This window comes from Arabidopsis lyrata (assembly GCF_000004255.2).
Source record: "Arabidopsis lyrata subsp. lyrata unplaced genomic scaffold ARALYscaffold_8, whole genome shotgun sequence".
NCBI classification, from domain to species: Eukaryota; Viridiplantae; Streptophyta; class Magnoliopsida; order Brassicales; family Brassicaceae; genus Arabidopsis; species Arabidopsis lyrata.
This window is the reverse complement of record NW_003302548.1, coordinates 20638576-20658363: the sequence shown is the minus strand read 5'-3', so window position 1 is coordinate 20658363 and position 19788 is coordinate 20638576. Positions and strand designations below refer to the sequence as shown.

At 35.0% G+C, this 19788-nt stretch overlaps 3 protein-coding genes across 3 annotated transcripts; all 3 read right to left on the bottom strand.

Moving 5' to 3' along the window:
• Positions 1-446: 446 nt before the first annotated feature.
• On the bottom strand, positions 447-3378 carry LOC9300890. The gene is made up of 5 exons (XM_021016146.1): positions 2680-3378; positions 1558-1691; positions 959-1106; positions 752-858; positions 447-638 (listed from the first exon to the last, which is right to left on the bottom strand). Exons 1-5 carry the CDS (start codon positions 2978-2980, stop codon positions 597-599), a joined length of 732 nt encoding a protein of 243 aa, XP_020871805.1. The 5' UTR covers positions 2981-3378; the 3' UTR covers positions 447-596.
• Positions 3379-4399: 1021 nt separating this feature from the next.
• LOC9300889 (LRR receptor-like serine/threonine-protein kinase FEI 1) lies at positions 4400-7811 on the bottom strand. The gene is made up of 13 exons (XM_002864768.2): positions 7536-7811; positions 7288-7423; positions 7128-7199; positions 6973-7044; positions 6790-6861; positions 6618-6689; positions 6456-6527; positions 6229-6335; positions 5958-6134; positions 5532-5864; positions 5193-5447; positions 4943-5076; positions 4400-4852 (listed from the first exon to the last, which is right to left on the bottom strand). Exons 1-13 carry the CDS (start codon positions 7615-7617, stop codon positions 4622-4624), a joined length of 1815 nt encoding a protein of 604 aa, XP_002864814.1. The 5' UTR covers positions 7618-7811; the 3' UTR covers positions 4400-4621.
• A 970-nt stretch (positions 7812-8781) lies between these two features.
• LOC9302580 (tubulin beta-2 chain) lies at positions 8782-11151 on the bottom strand. The gene is made up of 3 exons (XM_021016145.1): positions 10547-11151; positions 10187-10456; positions 8782-9667 (listed from the first exon to the last, which is right to left on the bottom strand). The coding sequence occupies exons 1-3, from the start codon at positions 10938-10940 to the stop codon at positions 8979-8981; spliced, it is 1353 nt and encodes a 450-aa protein (XP_020871804.1). The 5' UTR covers positions 10941-11151; the 3' UTR covers positions 8782-8978.
• Positions 11152-19788: the final 8637 nt, after the last annotated feature.

The window sequence follows — 19788 nt, the reverse complement described above, 5'->3', positions numbered from 1 at the left end:
GTACTTTGTGAATACAGAAAATGTAAATAAAATAGTTTAAACAATTATAATTAATTATCAAAAATAAATAAAAATAAGTGTTATATATTTTCCCGAACAAATTAGGTTTCATATATCTTTATTTGGAAACTCAACCTCACCACGACAACCGTCCAAACATGTGCCAAACAATCCATCTTTAACACACCTGATATTTTCATAAGTGGTATATTTGTCAATTTTTTTTCTTTTTATAATACAATTAATAACTCTCTAATACGATTCGTATTATAAATATGTTACGTAGTTCTGGAAATTTATGGAGCGAACTATTGTCAAATTTATGGAGTGCACCTTCTCCTGGTGTATGAGTATGAGGCATTAATTATGTAAGAAGAAGAAAAATGATACTACTTAATAAGCAAACTGAGAAGAGCATGAAACAAATTAAGAGAAGTATATATATATATTTTGAATGAACGTAATTATATATTTATATTTATATAGTCATTTACATCATACGTTCAAGTGAATACATGAATCAAATATCTTCACAAGATTTCCATCAATATGGGTGTATGTATATCATTCGATCGTACGTGTTGCTTGATGATTCATCAAAATTTCATGTTTTCCTTCAAGTAACATACGATCGATTGCTGCAAAGAAAACAAATTGAATCATATATATTAGTACTTAATCACGTTAAACCTTATATTCACCATTAAACATTATCTTAATTTTATTGTTCTTGAGAAATTACAAAACTTACGAGAAGGCATAGGATGACACAAGCAGCTGCACCTGGGAACAGTGCATACCAGAAATTCAAGTGATGGAACTTTGCTCCATCTATGAACATTAATGGTAAGCTCGCCGCTGTAATTTAATCAGATGAAATAATGAAAAAGAGTTCAAACCATTTAATCAAGAAAACAATTTCTGATTTCGGAAACAAATTAAAGAAATAAATATTTACCAGGAGGGTGATTGGCACGAGTAATGACCATAAAAGCGATGGAAGCGGCGAGGGCGACACTCCGGGCGAGCCAACCTGGGCCGAAGAAGGAGAAAGCTACCACTCCAATCGCAGCACAACCTATTTGAGCCAAAAACATATTGTATTTCTGAAAATATAAGAAACACAAAACACACTCCTCAATTAATTAGTTAGATCACTGATATAATGACCAATTAGTATTTTTAGTTTCTATATTAACATGCTGTGATGGCTCAAATAGGTTGTGACTATTGATCCAAATACATGAAAGTAACAATCAACAATAAAATAGTACCTCTTTATTCCATAGAAAAGTGGAAAGCACAAGAACAAAATTAGAAGATAACCTTCAACTAGTTTATGGATGTAAGAGTTAGTGGGAAAATATTTCATTTAACTACTACTACTTTTACTTTTCACTTTTTAATTTCTCTATGTTTGTTATACACCATTCAAATCCTAACAACTCACTTTTGGTATTTGCATTTTGTGTCTCTTATAGAAAAGACAATGAAGCGTTTGCGTTCAACCGCAAATATAATAGACCGCTATTATATGGAAAAGCGGTAAAATTTTACCCGAGCAGCAGGAGCAGAAGGAGTGATGAAAAGAATGGCGGAGACAGCACCAAGTGGTGCAACTGACATTGAAATCCCTTTTGGATATAGCATTTGATCCATTCTTCCCAATATTGCCATTGCCGCAAACGCTCCTACTCAAACACAAGACTTAATTAAGAAACCAAAACAAATGGTATTAAACTCACTTTTTGGTTAAGGGTCTAACCAAAAGTTATTAATAAGATACAAAACCTTTAACAAAATTTAATTCCAAAAATATTACATCATGACAACATGGTCCGGTGAAATTCAGATCAAGTTGAAACTATAGATGGGTAATTAACGAATTTATAGCTGACACACACATGAATATAGTTTCATATTAATTGGATGAAGTCAGCTATAAACCTTGAATAATTAATAAATAATATAAGCTCTCTGTCAGCATAGGGTTTGACTAAACGCAAACTAAGATTCTCTCACGAAGAAAAAAATAGAAACAAATGAGTTTGACTACATGCATATTTCCCATCATTTAGGTAATTTGCAAACATAGTCAAATACAACATGCCACGATTCAAATATTTTACTTTAACTAACAATTACTTAATCTTTGGATATATTTATGCCATAAAACTTTTTCCAGATGATATATATTTTTAATAAAATTATTTAGAATTCTTCGTTCTTACACTAAGTTTAACATTTATCCTGAAAATCACACCTTTTAGTCAAATACTAGTTCAAGGTATGAGTTGGTCAAACTCGAACGGTTTGGTTCATATGAATGACCATTTGGCCTTAGAAGAGACACATTCTCTCTTTCTGACTCTCTCCATATTTTGTCGATATTCATCATTTATTCAGTCAGAAATTAATATTATATAATTGTCCATTAATTTTCTAATTTTATATTCTTTTTGTGCACCTCTCTTCCTTTTTTTTCCATCTTTAATTTTTTTTTTACCCTAATCACTTGTAGTTCTTCTGATTGAGAAACCAAAGTGCATCAAAATTTTGAAGATCGAGAAGACATTAGTAAAAGAATTATGATCTCAAAATATTTGCCAAAAAAAAAATACTAATAAAATCGTGATCTTGAATTAGTAATTAGTAATTAGTAAATAATAAATGACTAACCAGCTGCAGGCCAAATGACGTCACTCATCAACAGAGCCGTAGCCGCCGCCGTCCTATCTGGCTTCCACGAGTCCCACGACGGCGCCGTCAAGTTTCCCGCCGATGACGCCACCGTACTTACTCTCCGGCGGTGGCTTAAAGACGCCGGAGTTCTCATTTGCCTCAAGGATTCATTATACGTAAAGATCCCGAGAAAATGCCGGCTCGAAACGTTGGCGAGCATTGGAGATGATTTCGAAGCCGTCGTCGAGGTGATGTTCCGGCGAAGAAGAGGTAGTGGTTTCACCGGAACAGAAGCCATGAGAAATGGTCCTTTGAGGTGGAGAATAAAGATAAGACCGCTCGAAAGTGGGATTTTTGATCAAAATATCTTAGCAAAGGCTAAAAATACCGATTCTCTCTGTTTTCTTAGCCAATAGGAGAGAGACAAACGATACATGTATGCATGTATTTATTTATGCGTTGATTAGCATATAAAATATATTCAAGCAATAAAAATAGGTTTTTTAATGATCTTGAAATTATTTTATCAACACAAGTATTTAAATTTTTTGTTATCAATATATTTGTTCAAGTTAAAATATTATATGTTTGTTAAAATTACGGAATTGTAAAATTTTCATCATTTGTTGCTAGTTGCCTTTTAGTAGTTTTTTATATTCATATAAATTAGTAGTATCAATACACCATACATACAATGTACACTACAACTATGTAACTCATTAATTCAGAATTAGATTTTCCTTAGTAGTAATAGTTCTTTTAATCTCCATAATCTGTAGTTATTGACTCACTATGTCACAAAGAATCGAATCTTTCAAGAGCTACGGATCTTCTAACGATATCATTGCTCTTATGTAAAATTATATAATCAATTACTATACTATAGTGTATCGTATAGGGTAAGGCTTAATAAGTATGTACAAAATTATGGTTGTATTAAACTATAAATTTGAATAATAATTTTATAGATATATACGTACGTGTAGCAAACTAGCAAAGCACATAGGGCAAAAAAGCGTTGGCCTTTTAAGAGGTGGATGGGGCTTGAATATGGTCGAAGTCTCTTCTACCAAACGAAAGGTCATTTGATTATTCAGAAGATAATATAAAAAAATTCCAGAAGAAAAATCAAGAAATTATCAACTCTAAGTCTTTAACACAGATTGTTTGTAACTAAATCTCAGCATTATCTCAGATAGCAAAAAAAAACAACAACATGGTTTTTATTGATATCAGTTTCCAAATTAGAAGATTTACAGAGAAATACCGTTTCCATAAATAATAGATAATTATTCAGAAAGATAAATGAAAGTGTGTAGAGAATACGAAGAACCGGATAGAATACAAATGTTTAGAGTAGCACCGTGGAATCCTTAATTTATTAGTGAAACCAATGAATAGTGGTTTTGTTGGTATATTTGGCATTAGTCTTATAGAATTGCAACATCGAAATTGTGATATCAGATAAATTTTGTTATTATATTTGGCATTCATTTTCCGGAATAGCATAACCATAGAAAAAATAATCATTACGAAAACAGAATCCCGTCAACAGTCTTGTTTAGTGCATACCAAACCAACAAAATTCTGCACTTGTTCATGATTCTCGTAGCAACGTTTGGCCATGGAGAGTCTTCTGCTTTTCAGGTTTGTAGACATAGGAAGCTGGTGAGAGCACCAGCTTTAATAGAGCTAAGCAACGTAAGAAGGAAGCCTGAAGACATTAACACAGCTCTTTGCCTTGCATCGAAAATTTCATTACAAAAACATAAAGTGCACAAGAACAAGGCACACTCAATAATCTTTACTCCACCTTCCATTTCTAATTTACAAACAAATCCTCTCGATCCCAAATCACAACATTCATAACGCAGCAACAACAACGAAAAACCGCCGCTGGCCTAGTGATTTCTTGGTTACCTTTAGTCGTGCATAAGCCCTAACAGTAATCGGAATGAGAATCATCGTAGTAATCGATACCAGAAGAAGGTGACATGACTTCTTGCTCAAGCAACTGAGCCACCTGGTTCATAGCCGGCCTGTCCTCTGGGTTAGCATCCGTACATCTGGCCGCTATCTCGAGCAATGCCTCAACAGAGTCTTCGTCAACATCGGTGCATCTCTTGTCTATTACATCCTCTAATCTATTCTCCTTCAACACAGTGTTCATCTGAGAGAGAACATTATTTTAGAAACCGAATCTTGGGAAGTAAAAAACAGAACGATTCTTCTCGGGAAAAAATTTGAGGAGTTTTCTTACCCATCCGACAACATTCAAGCCTCTTTTGACGAATATCGGGTCTGTTGGTCTCTTTCCTGTAACGAGCTCAAGGAGAAGAACTCCAAAGCTGTAGACATCAGATTTCTCGGTTGCTCTCCCATTTTGCAGATACTCTGTTTCCAAGATTCATCAGATATTTAGAAATTATTGTCCAAGAATCATCCGAAAGTCAGTAAATTTAGTGATTTATTCTCCAAGATTCAAAAAAGTAGTTAGCAAAGAACAGAACCTGGAGCAAGATAGCCAAAGGTGCCAGCTACCACGGTGGTAACATGAGCATCTTCGTCCACAAGAAGCTTTGCAAGACCAAAGTCCGAGACTCGAGGTTCTAGTTTATCATTGAGTAGAATATTGCTCGATTTTATGTCACGGTGAACTATTTTGGGACTACAATCATGGTGCAAGTACGCTAGACCCCTCGCGGAACCTAGCGCTATTCTCAACCGAGCATTCCAATTCAACAAACCGTCTTCTTGAGCTCGTTCTTGAGAGATAAAGAAACCGGAACAAGATCAATATGACGCATCGCAAACCAAAATGAAGATAAAATATGCATAACTGCATTTACCGTGGAGAAGATCGTCTAAGCTTCCTAAGGTTAGATAATCATAGATGAGAAGTCTTGAAGACGGTAAGCGGCAGTATCCACGTAGGTTCACTAGATTGATGTGTTTGACACTACCCAAAATCTCTACTTCTCGCTCAAAAACTCGGTCTGATCCTTCTCGACTCCTATCTATCTTCTTAACCGCAAAGGTTCCAAGATCATTCATTACCATTCGATAAACAGTGCCAAATCCTCCCGAACCCACAATGTCTTCCTCGTCAAGAGACTCTAGCTTCTCGATCAGCTCAGTCGAGGAGTATGGAAGATCGCCATGGAAAGTAATAAGCTTTTTACCTTTTAATAGTCAAATGAAGAAACCAAATTTAGAAAAATGATAAGCATGAGGAAAAGAAAACTACTTTTTCTCTTTTATGCAAATTTTTTTACTTGTTTCGGATGGATCCTTTTGTTTCTTGACTTCAGTGTACTTTTTTACTGTTCTTTCCTTCTTTGAGAGCATCCAAATCCAGAGGAATACAAAGATCACAATGAATGCAAGAGCCATTGTAGACATTGCTCCAATCAAAATTCCTTTAATTAACCGCGATGACCGCTTTGGAGGATCTGTGTGGAATTTTATAAGAGAAACCAAGAATCAGAAAGTTTAGCCAAAGGAAGCCTCAAGAATCGATGATTGAGGTAACTAATAGGATCTTGCCTGATTCATCATCAGTTTCTGCATGAGGAAGAACAACAGGGAAACCCATTGATGATCTACATGGCTTGCGAATTTGCCGGCCACAAAGATCCAAATTACCGGTAAATCTAACCATAAAGACACAAAACAATAATCAGAAATTACATCTTAGTCTACCATAAGCAAGAAATTTTTTTAAAATTCTTGATGATGTTAAAACAACCAGTTATATAGAAGAGAAATCTCACGTTTCGACCCCAAATCTGCTGAGAACTCCAATATCCGGGATCTCACCAGAGAAAAAGTTGGTTGACAAGTTCCTGAATCAAACATAGAGTTCAAGAGCAGATACATTAAACTGATAAATCTTGCACAGCTACATCTAAACATGAGATTCCGTTTGTACTTACAAGGAGCGTAATCGCGTCAATCGACTAATTGAAGAAGGAATAGGACCCTTCAGTGTATTGCTTGATAGATCCCTGAAAAAAGTCCCAAACATCACAAGTTCTTGAAAATGATCAAATAGGAAAAGAACAAAAAGCTGAGAAACTAAAACAGTAGAACAAATTTGAATCTTACAATATCGTAAGAAATGTAAGGTTGCCGAGGTTCGGTGGAATCCCTCCTTGAAGAAAATTTGCTCTCAAATACCTGAAAACATGTTTAAACAGATACACCAATGTTCATGGCTCAATACTAACCATAGGTTTGATATTCCCAATTATTAAAAGGTTACTGCTTAATTGCAAAAATCTGACTTACATGGCTCTGAGCTCAGTGCAATTGGTGATTTCATTAGGGATTATCCCGTGTAAGCTGTTCTGATGAAGTGCCCTACATAACTCCCACCAAATTTTGAATCAAACAAACTACTTAAAAAGACAAAATTTAGCATAAAAACCAAATCTACTACTCACAGTCTCTGCAATCTACTAAGCTTTCCAATGCTAGGAGATATTATCCCTCCTAGTTGCATGTATGGTAAGTTTCTGCATAATCCCACAAAAGAAAACATAATCAAGTAAAGGAAAGAACCGAAAGATTGAGACTTCAATAAAGAAGAAGAGCATTTTTTACATAGAGACGACTCTCTGGTCTTGAGGATTACAGGAGACACCAGTCCAAGAACAAGGAGACTCATCTGAATCTTTCCAGTTCTCTAAAGAGTTCCTCGTATCATTGAATCCACTCTTCAATTCCAAAAGAGCAAATCCTACAAACATCAACAACTTCGTGAGCTAGTTGAAAAACCTGATGATCAAATCTCAGATTTCTCAGCAACCAAAAAAGTAAAGGACTTATGAGAAAAGTGGGATTTGACTAACCATCAGGAGTGAGAGCGGAGGAGCACGAAACGAAAAGGGTAGCTGCAGAAATTACTGAGAAAACCCAAATTGAGATACCCATTTCACTGATTCCAAAAGAGAAACTTCTTAAGGTTCAAACACGAAAAGATGAGATTTTTTAACCCCAAAAGAGTGCCCTAATTCGAGAATGGAGAGAGATTTGTAGTGATTGGGTGTGAGGAAGAGGAAGAAGACTCATGATGAAAAATCTTTACTTTTTGTTTTTCCTAAAAAGAATTCTTTAATTTATCTCCTTTTTGTTTTATTATTTTGGTTTTTGTTTTTCCCTCTTCTTTTCGAGCTAAGTGAAAGGAGAGATTTTTCAAAATCTGTACCCTTGGAGAGTTGTGCAGAGGAGAGAGAGAGACTGAGACCCGTTGTGCGGAGACATAATTCAAAAATCTTTGTGCCAATCAAAAACACTCGCGAGTACAGTTTTAAAACTTACTCGCTAAATTTTAACTCAGACAGTACACGTGGCAGTTATGGAAAGCGAGTAATTTGTAGATTGTACTTGAGGAGCGAGTGAAAGTTATCTAAAACTCTGTCGTTTTTGTATTTACTTTGTCTGAGAGATCTGTAAAATAATGTGTAATCTGACATAATTTTCAAGAGTATTAACATTAATGTCGTTCGTCCCTATTTTTTCCGAACGTAATAATTTCATAGCAACATTTTTTTTGAGGGAAAAAAAAAAAAAAAAATTACATCAAAATTAAATTTCTTATCTGCTTTTTTTTTTTCCTCTCGAAGACTGTAACTTAATTGCCACAATAATGGGCCGAGCTTATAAAACAAATGAAGAAATCCAAAGCCCAAAGGTTAGTCAATCTTTAAGCTAGGCAGGTGTGGGGAATTTGGTTTGGGCCTTTAGGCAGTTTAAACAACCGAGTTTTAGAACCGATGGTTTTAAGTTTTAACACTCTAATTTCAAATTAGGAATGGAAACGCTCAAAATTCAAATGAATAAAACCAGAGGCGCTATTGTTAATGTTTCGTTATGACAAAGAAGCCATCACTTAGTATTTTCAGAACAGTGATAAATTTGAGTTGGGGTCAGATATGGAAATGGGGGCAGATGCCTGTACTTAGGTCACAACTCACAAATCCTTACCTTAATCTACTTCTAGATCCCTACCTTACTCACAAGACCTAGAAGAAGAAGGCCAAAGCTTTAAGAGAGTGCAGCTTTCTGAAAATCTTAATAGAAACGTCAGAGGCAATATAGCTTAAAAGTAGATTCAAACTAAAGACCATAACGAGATTAAGAACAAAAGTACATAAACATCACCAGATATGTCAAATACAAGCAGAGAAAAAACCTGCAACTGGTAGTTGAGGTTTTCCTTTTTTTTTTAAAAAGAAAACAGTAGCAAACGACTAAATTGTTTTTTTTTAAAGCAGTTTATAACTAAATTACTCTCAGTACTCTTCCTCCTGTTGGTATTCAGCTTCTTCCTCATCCTCGTAGTCACCTTCTTCATCTGCCGTTGCATCCTGGTATTGCTGGTACTCTGAAACAAGATCGTTCATGTTGCTCTCTGCCTCTGTGAACTCCATCTCGTCCATTCCCTCACCTGTGTACCAATGCAAGAAAGCCTTCCTCCTGAACATAGCTGTGAACTGCTCACTCACACGCCTGAACATCTCTTGGATCGATGTTGAGTTACCAATGAAAGTGGAAGCCATCTTCAGACCAGTAGGTGGGATGTCACAGACTGTTGATTTCACATTGTTGGGGATCCACTCGACAAAGTAGGACGAGTTCTTGTTCTGCACATTCAGCATCTGTTCGTCTACCTCCTTTGTGCTCATCTTGCCACGGAACATGGCAGAGGCTGTGAGGTAACGTCCGTGTCTTGGGTCTGCAGCACACATCATGTTCTTGGAGTCCCACATTTGCTGGGTGAGTTCAGGGACTGTGAGGGAACGGTACTGCTGAGAACCTCTTGAGGTGAGAGGAGCAAAACCCACCATGAAGAAGTGAAGACGAGGGAAAGGGATGAGATTCACAGCAAGCTTACGGAGATCAGAGTTGAGCTGACCAGGGAACCTCAGACAGCAAGTCACACCAGACATAGTGGCAGAAATCAAGTGGTTCAAATCACCAACTGCAAATAGAGAATAAACCAAGTATGTGTAAGCTATAGACATATACAAACAGTATGATGAGCACAGCATCAAAGCAGACAGTTAACTCTCAGAAATCAAAGGATCATCAATGAATTATCCATCATGTAACAATAAGTACCAGATATAACTTAACCAGAAAGTATTGTTCCAATCAGAGCAGCTTAAGGACCTACTGGGGTGATGAGATCAAAATAGGTAAACAGAAACAATATCACACAAAACAAGAGGCTAAAGGCATGTACAAAACGACGAGAAACAGTAACAACACAATAAGTTATACACAGAGACTTGCAAATCAGAATTCAGATACAAAACTATGACATAATCAAGACCAAACCAATGGAAACAGTAAGAATACAATAAGTCATGCACAGATACTTGCAGATCTGAATTTGATACCAATTATTGACATAAACACAATCTAGACAAAGCATTTTAAGCACACAACAACTAATCTTAAGATTTGTAAATAGCACAACTGGATAATGAAATCTTACAGCTGGGGGTAGTGAGTTTGAGAGTCCTGAAGCAAATATCGTACAAGGCCTCGTTATCAAGAACCATGCACTCATCAGCATTCTCAACAAGCTGATGAACAGACAAAGTAGCGTTGTAAGGCTCAACCACAGTATCAGAAACCTTTGGTGAAGGGAACACTGAGAATGTGAGCATCATTCGATCTGGGTACTCTTCACGGATCTTAGAAATCAAAAGTGTTCCCATTCCAGATCCAGTTCCTCCACCCAACGAATGGCAAACCTGGAACCCTACAGAGCAAATCTCACTGTTCAAAACACTAGTAAAGCATAATAAACCCTAAAATCAAACAGATCTAGAGGAAGACGAAGAAGATTTACCTTGGAGACAGTCACAGTTCTCAGCCTCCTTACGAACAACATCGAGAACGGAATCGATTAGCTCAGCTCCCTCGGTGTAGTGACCCTTGGCCCAGTTGTTACCAGCACCGGATTGACCAAAGACGAAGTTATCAGGTCGAAAGGTCTGACCGTACGGTCCAGATCTGAGACTATCCATAGTCCCAGGCTCCAAATCCATGAGCACAGCACGAGGAACGAATCTACCGCAACTGGCTTCATTGTAGTAAACGTTGATGCGCTCAAGTTGCAGATCTGAGTCTCCGGTGTACCTTCCGGTTGGATCGATGCCGTGCTCGGCGCAAACCACTTCCCAGAACTTGGCACCGATCTGGTTACCGCATTGACCACCCTGGATGTGAAGAATCTCACGCATCTTTGGTTGAATGAGTGAACGATTTAGGGTTTTCTCGAGGCTCGGAAATCGAAATCGGGAGAGAAGAGAGAGCTTTAGGGTTTTTTTGAGAAATGAAAAAAGTGTGAGTGAGTGAGTTTTTATTATTGCTCTCTCTGTTTGTTTTTTTGTTTTTTACCCCAATTATCTCTAAGAGGCGCCGATTTTGTTTTTTTCCCAAATTCAAAATTTAAAAATGGTCCGTTTCTTTCTCTAGTGTACAGTTTCCAAATTTTAAAATTACTTGTTTTTTTCTTCGAATATTTTCAGTTGAGTTTTATTTGACTGGGATATTAAAATACAAATTGCTAAAAAAGAATGTTTCATTTTGTTTTTGTTTTTTTAAGAGTTTCTTTGTAATATTGTGCACATGTTTGTGGCAGGCTTTGGGCCCATAATACATTAAGGGTTTGCAGAAAATGAAATAATGGAAGAGCACATGTTGTTTTGCTTGTTAACAAAGGTAAGAGAACGTGTTTGAAAAAAGACAATTTCACTTTATCCTAAACTATTTTATGTGGAATTGGTAAAGAAAATAAATAGCTTAAGGTTCCAACAGATGCACCAGCTAATAAATTTGGTAAACAAAATAAATAGCTTAGAAACAATCCAATCAAACTAAGGTAACACTGGGCCGTGAGAATAAGCTAATAAACGATCACCTGTTAATGGATTGGATTGTTTTGGTAAGATGTTTGGGTTTCCAATTTTGACTTGTAATTTGGGCCAACTGTTGATACAAGGCCCATTTATAATTATTTCACCAAACATTGGTTGACCTGAATTCAATCATAATTGACCAACAGGAAAGCGAAAGTAACAGAGCATGTAGCCGAATCGGTACCTCGAATTCGTAAACCGAATAAACCGAGTCGGGAAATAATTCGGTTAGATTCTTACTGAGTTTTCATAAAAGAATACATATTGGCATTGGGCTCAAATTGACCATAACCAAACTATTTTTATTATTGTATATAAGATTCTTCTTCAATTTGTGGTGTTTTTTCTTAGTTTCAGTTTACTTTATATTATTTATTTATTATTAGTATATTAAGTATAAAATCAACCAAAATTCCGACCAAATGGGTCTCTAATCCGATGATGATTGGCTTTATTATTATTCGAACCAAAATTTTCGAAATCCGTATTTCCATATACTTTAGGGAAAAAAAACAAAGTTTGTACTATAGTTCAGATTTGATATCAATTATTATTAATAAAAAAATTCCCCACTCAGAAACAATGGGTTCAGAATTTACCATACTTATTCGTAATCCTGTCATCTTCTTTTCTGTTTTATTTTATTCTGCAGATAATCTTAGAATCTAAATAAATGGAAACGCATTATGCATAGGAGAAGTTGATATTATTGTTTATAATACGTTACGATGACTTTGTTTGCCAAATGCCAAGTGATTTCGACTGGACCTTGCTGCTCCTGCTACTACCACTACTACTTCCGTCGTCATTTGTTCTATGATCTTTAATATTCGTTATTATCCGTTTTCAAACATATACACGTATTTACTATTTTTGGTTCTTTGTTCCTACACTTTGCGTTAATCTAAAGTTATTGATAACAACAACGACATGCAATTTAGTATTCCGTTACTTGTACAAATAAAAACGTCTGAACTTTACGTAAAACCATAATTGGTGTTAGAATAGCAAACCTATTAGCATGTTGATATATACTATGTTTTGTGCGTCACATATTTTCAAGTATTTGCTCGATTTAGTTTCTTTTTTCTTCCTTTATGATAACTGTTTTATCTCTATTTAATTAGTTATAAATCAATTTAATAATGAATTTTTACCAGCTAACCCGATTTAATAAACTAGAGATTGTAAACATTATTGTTCCGTTTTTGTTTTACAAACACATGGTACTATGGTAGTGGCATATATTCAAACTTTAAAAACCAAACATCGGAGTTTCTTCTAACAAGTACAAGACATATATACGTTTTTTTGTCACAACAAAACATCAACATGTAAAAAGACCACATTTTTGTTGACAAAAAAACGACCACATTTTCTATTAAAACAAATTCAAAGCTACAGAATAAAGAAACTAACCTAGAAAAACGAGTTCAAAATCAACATATTATATGCTCTCTCTTTTTTTGTTCTTTTTCTTTTTTTGGGCAAAAAAATATTTATATGCGCTCCTTGATGTCATTTGTGCAAGTTATTTTGGACCTCTCAAAGTGCTTACACGTGAAAGTTATACGCATTTCTTAAATGCCTATATTGCTTTCATTGTTATTAACAAAGTTTACTTTTGCATAATCGCTTTGATGGATAATAATTATAGTCGTTTAAGAATTTGTTCTGCTTTTACTTCACCTTTTACCAAAAAAAAAAAAAAAAAAAATTTGTTCTGCTTTAAATTGGACCAACGAAGGCAACGAAGCATAGAGTTGGTTGGTCCAGTACTTTTAATGGAGTAGGCACTATGCAATCTCATTATTATTAAAACTCGACATATGGTTTAATCTTTAGAGAAAACAAATAAACAATAAGTGAAGAGTGATAAAATTCCCTGTTGTCCTTGATTTTTCAGAAGGCCAATATAGAGTAAGAATCAGAACATTTTTAGGAAAATAAAAATATTTAGCGTGCTAAGTTTTTTTTTAATTATAATAATTGAAAAGAGAAAACAAATTAAACGAGCTTTGAGACTGTCAAAAAGGATTCAAGATACTAAAACCATTAAAAGTGAAAGTTGAGAAGATTCCATAAAAGACTGAAGGGAAGCAATATCATCCATCACTTCAAGAATCAAGAACATGTTCGTTTGGTTTCTTTTTGTTTTTACTAAACCAGGCTAGGGCACTTATTACTAATTATAATTAAGATGGGCCGATTGGGATAACATTAAGCAATACCCAAAAATTTTATTCAGGCGACTAAACCACTATATTAAACGGGGATATGCCTTTAGTCAAGTGGTTAAGTCTACTTGACTCCGCCTTTCCCACCGGAGTTCGACTCCACTAAGTCGCGTTACCCCGCATAGTATGGATTGGCTATGGATTGGACATTGTCGATCCAAAGATGTCAAAAAAAAAAAAACAATTATTTCAGTATTACTACTGCTTCTTCTTTTTTTTTTTTGCCAAAGAGTATTACTACTGCTTAAAGATATTCATTTTACTTATATATTTTTATTTTACCACAAGAATTCATCCTTTGATATTTATGTAATGTTTTTCTATGTCGTAGCTCTCACTTTAACTATATGTATGCCACTTCTATTGTTTTAACGATTGAGCAGAACCGTTCTCGCCATTTCCCACCAGCAATTAGGATAATCAATTTATGATATATCTTACCTATATCATTCTGTCAATAATTATTTACCTATATTTCACTTTAAATATATCATTCTGTCAATAGTTATTTACCTCTACAGCAGAACGTGGAACAATTTATTTACCTATATTTCACTTTAAATAGATCATTCTGTCAATAGTTTAGAACTTAGAAGCATAATACATTCATACATATAACATGTTTGTCGTAATAAATTAATAATTCCATCAATAGCAATAGGTGTGTGAACGGAAAATAAATTATTAAAAAAACTGAAAAATTCGCACAAACGAATCTATCGAAAGGCAGTGGATTTTGTATTATTGATAGGGTCTGGCGTTTGATATTATTTTTGCTAACTCGAATATTTTCTAATTAAAAGACTAAAAACATCTCTCAGGCATTGCTGTAAAAGCCGGATTAGGACTGTATCTCCACTTTATCCATATTCATCACCTCTTAACTTTTCCCCGATATGAAGTTTTTTTTTTTTTTGAATGAATGTAAAAATATATTCAACCAAAAAAACTATATGTACAATGAATGCATCTGTTTTTTGAAGAAATTAGATAGAATGGTGTTAATGAGAGAAAGTCCCACATCGGAAGTTGGAGAAATTATCAAGTGATATATAAAGGGTTAGGGTCAATCCACTCATTGCCAATTGGTTTTGAGTTGGAAGCCCATGTTAAAGCCCAAATCTATCATGGTATCAGAGCCACCCGATCGTTGGGCCACCCTGTGGATGTTGTTCCCACATATGTCCACGCTTTAGATGTTCATGCCTGAGCGTGAGGGAGGGTGTTATTGAAGTCCCAAATCGGGCCACCCCGTGGATGTTGTTCCCACATATGCCCACGCTTCAAAGCTAACGATGCCTGAGCGTGAGGGGAGGTGTTAATGAGAGAAAGTCCCACATCGGAAGTTGGAGAAATTATCAAGTGATATATAAAGGGTTAGGGTCAATCCACTCATTGCCAATTGGTTTTGAGTTGGAAGCCCATGTTAAAGCCCAAATCTATCATGGTATCAGAGCCACCCGATCGTTGGGCCACCATGTGGATGTTGTTCCCACATATGCCCACGCTTTAGATGTTCATGCCTGAGCGTGAGGGAGGGTGTTATTGAAGTCCCAAATCGGGCCACCCCGTGGATGTTGTTCCCACATATGCCCACGCTTCAAAGCCAACGATGCCTGAGCGTGAGGGGGGGGGTGTTAATGAGAGAAAGTCCCACATCGGAAGTTGGAGAAATTATCAAGTGATATATAAAGGGTTAGGGTCAATCCACTCATTGCCAATTGGTTTTGAGTTGGAAGCCCATGTTAAAGCCCAAATCTATCAAAGACATTAAAGGCAGAATATAGAGTTTAGAGAAGTGTCAAGGTCTTGTTTATGGAATTGATTGAGTAGAGAACCACAAGCTTAGGCCGTCACCGTATCGATGATCTCCCAAGTCTTTGATAGCGCTGATGCGGTTTCGAACGGTCTTGTCTATGAGTTTGATGAGTCGGGTTATAGGGGACTGAAGTTCTCCATGTCTTCTTGCATTTCTCTCGCGCCATATGTGGTAAAGAGTAGCTTGGAAGACATACCTAAACAAGAAGAGGTTGAGCCGCGGGATGGTTGTGTTGTTGAGCAAAGCAACCAATTGGGTTCAATCCGTGGAGTAATTGACGTGCAGCAGTCGTTGGGCTAGAGCCTTCCAAATTGATGTGTTTTCTAAGCCGTGGATTTATATCATTTTGAACCAATCATATGTCTGTCTGTGAGGTTAAAAACAACCAAAGAGCCAATATATGGTTTGGATTATTTCACAAAGATTTTAAAAACAAACAGTTTTTTACAGGTGGATTGTAATACCATGCATACCGAAAATTCAAGTCCTAAAGGACCAGAGTTTTTAGAAAAAATCGTTATTGTTAATTTCAATGAGTTTTCAACAAAAAGTATAAAAATTTTATTAAGTAGGTTGACTACTTGACTTATATGTCTTGGGATCTAATTCCTCACAAGCAAAATATCAAATATTAGTTATTAATAGGATCAGAACCAAACCTAAAAGACTTAACTCGATGCAAGCCATATAAACCTATACCAGTATGTGAATCAATCGACATTATACCAACAAAAACCAAAACTTAGTCCGAACACAACTTTATGCAACTTCAAATATCTTTTGGCACTTTTCATACGTATACTATACGTAATACGTCTATACCCAACCGAAACAAACCTAATCAAATTCAAAGCACAGAGTTTCAAGTTTTCTGTCTTGTCATGGACCAATTATACGAAGCAATACGAAAAGAAAATTCCGTTTTTAGAATACTTTTTCTTTGATGATACAACTCTTAGTTCCACATACTCATCATTTGTAATTGTGGTCGTATATATCTTTAGACTTTATTGGCACTTTCATATACAAGAGTATCAATCAAGATATGGACCAACCTATGTATTCTCTCTCAGCATTATCTCTATACGCCAACTTCGTTATCAAGAAATTCTCTAAGAGATCTTACAACCTTAGATTTTGGGAGTCTTTTTTGATCCGATTAGACCGGATCATAATGGTGGACCTAACTGAAAATTATTTAATTATTTCTTGGATGTTTTGTTTGGTCATATGACATTTGTATAAGTTGGTGTAATGCGGCGTTAGATGAGTAATATCCAATTCTTTATAGAAATATCTCAAATATACTCATAAATTATATCTATATACATATTACATCTAAAGTTTTCAAAAAAATTCATTACTGGTGGGGCTAGTGGTCGTATATGCCAAGTCTTAGGTTTGTGCATTTTAAGTTGGTGATATTTTAGCCGATTCAAATTATTCAAAACATATGCACTAAAATTCGATCCTTATACAAACTAGTGATTTTGCCCCCCAAAAAAAAAAACTAGTGATTATTTGGAATTGGATAGTCACTTGTATATTTTGGATAATAATTAAAACACTCGAATCACTACTCACTAGTACGTCCTTGAGCCTATAACCGAAAAAAAAAAAACAAAAATAGGCAGTAGAAAAGCCGAGTAAACTTTTCTAGTACATTTTGGTAGAAATTGGTTAATAATAGTTTAAAGTTTATCGGAGCCGGACCCATAATTAATGATCTGATCTGTAACTTGCAAAATACTAGGAGAATAATTCAACAAACCTGCACGTGTTTACCATCACAGTTTTTTGGGTATAATCGGAATGTTCACTTATGCTGCATTGTGGAATTTCGCAAGACTAATGAAAATTTACGGGTGCAAATTCTCATCTCCGTGGACTTCAAAAGTTTTTTTCTTTATAGTCAATTCCATCATTCTATTCAACAGATATGTTTTGGTTTTCCTCGATTTCGTCATGGTAACCGATCAAAACCTATAAACCTTGACAAAAAGTTGAAAACAAGCAAAGAAAATCTGAAAAAATAGTAAATAAGTTGAAATTCTAGGCTCGGAACAAAAAAAAAACAACAAGCTCCAAAAAGTGGTGTTTTTTTTTTTTTATAGCCACCAAAAAGTGTTGTTACTCATATGATCTGCCCCTAGTTAAAGAACCCCAAATCTAATTCAATCGTACGTATACGTAACCTTATATTTTTTCACACAAAAATAAAGTTGTGTTTATTGAGAGCCATTTTTTGGCGTTTAATCCTCATTCTCTTCCAAATTGCATATATATGAGAATATCACTTTACACATTTGTTCGCAAATTTCATTGGAACTATTATCGTTTTTGGCAAACTTTATACTATTAATAGTGAGAATTTTTAATAGCTTACTGTCTCAAGGGTATATGTACTTTGGTATACACACTTTCGGTTGCAATACCATTTATGTATTTTGTTCTCAATTCAACTTGACGTGTAATTCTACATAAATGGCCTCAAAAAAATATTTAAAAAATCGGAAATAAAAGAAAAAATGCGGGAGCGATGGCCTGATTGGAGGATTTTAGAAGCAAACTGTTGAAGTAACACCTTTATTATATAATGTTGCAGTCTTGCAGAGAAGCACATGTCGAAGGTTCGATTACTTTTTGCCATAAATAAGCCTTTTCTTTTCTAACAAAGTTATTTTTTTCATTCTTTTCATTTATTGTCAAACAAATTCAAAAACTCAGTCATCATCTTGTTATAACATAAGTAGACGGCTATAACAAATTTATTTTCTGACTACTTAATTTATTTTTTTTGATTTTTGAATTAAATTTTCAATTTGTTATATAAATACAAAACATTATTGTCTGACTAGTTACATATCTTCATACAAATACAACAGTAATATAAACTCTTCTAACATGGTATACATATGAAATTGTCAAAACAGAAAAGTTCCACCAAATTTTATTTTAGTTTAAAAGGGAAAGGTAACGGCAACGCGTTAGGCGTTGATCGATGATCGCAATCGCAATCGCTTTTGGAATATTTTGACTTGGAATCACTTTTAATGGATTGGTGAAAACGACACGCACTTCCTCTCTCCCATTTCATTTGTATTGCTAAAACGTGACGCATTTCGATGCTCTTCCTCCCACTTTCCGTTTTAAAGAAATCCAATTATAATTCGCTGCCATAATTAAATACTCGTCGCCATAATTTACTCTTTAACAAATTGAATGGACTTAAAATGCATCCACGTATAAAATTACGCGCATTTACTGCATTTACAACATGATTCACGTGATTCTTATATACAAATATAAATAAATCTGTATGTATATATTCTTACATTAGAATGTGTAGTGCGTTTTATTTAACATTAATGAATTCTATTATTGACTTGAAATAAATGTCCAAAGAAAAACTTGGTGAATTAGTGGTAGTGAAGAGTATAATGACTTAGTAATGTTTTAAATGGCAGGTGAAGTCAATATATTAGATGGCAAAATTGACTAAAGCATAATCCACTTATTTAGCATTTTCATTAATCAAACTAATAACCTATTGACTATTGTAAGACAATGTGTTATTAATTTTTAAATTTTCATCGACAATGCGATATTTAGTTTGGTCAGTGAAAAAAAACCAATATACCAAACCACAGCGTATTAAACTTAAAAGTGATGATAAAAAGAAAATAAGCTACCCGCAACGACCGCCTACCGCTTTTTTGGTTCATGTATGAAAGTCATAAAAGAAGCAAATATAATTGAGTTTGGGGGGGACAGTACCAAAAAAATGTGGGCAAGAACCTCATCGGACAAGTCATACAGGTCGAGAGTGTGCTGCACTTCTCCAATCAACCGACCAAAAATATCAAAAGCTAACATCATAAATCATACCTAAAACATTACTGATAGGATCTTTGGTGTGCATTACAGAAAGCTGGAAACATTTAATTGCCTCTTTATCACCACGATCATTATTTTTATCTCTCTTTCTGGATGGGGTAGGTCTAGATGCCTTATTGAGTTACTCTATCTAGATGTATATGCATGCAGTTTAGGATAGACAAAAATATCGAAGATCCAATCCCTAACCTATTTTGATCTATGTATCTTCTGAATA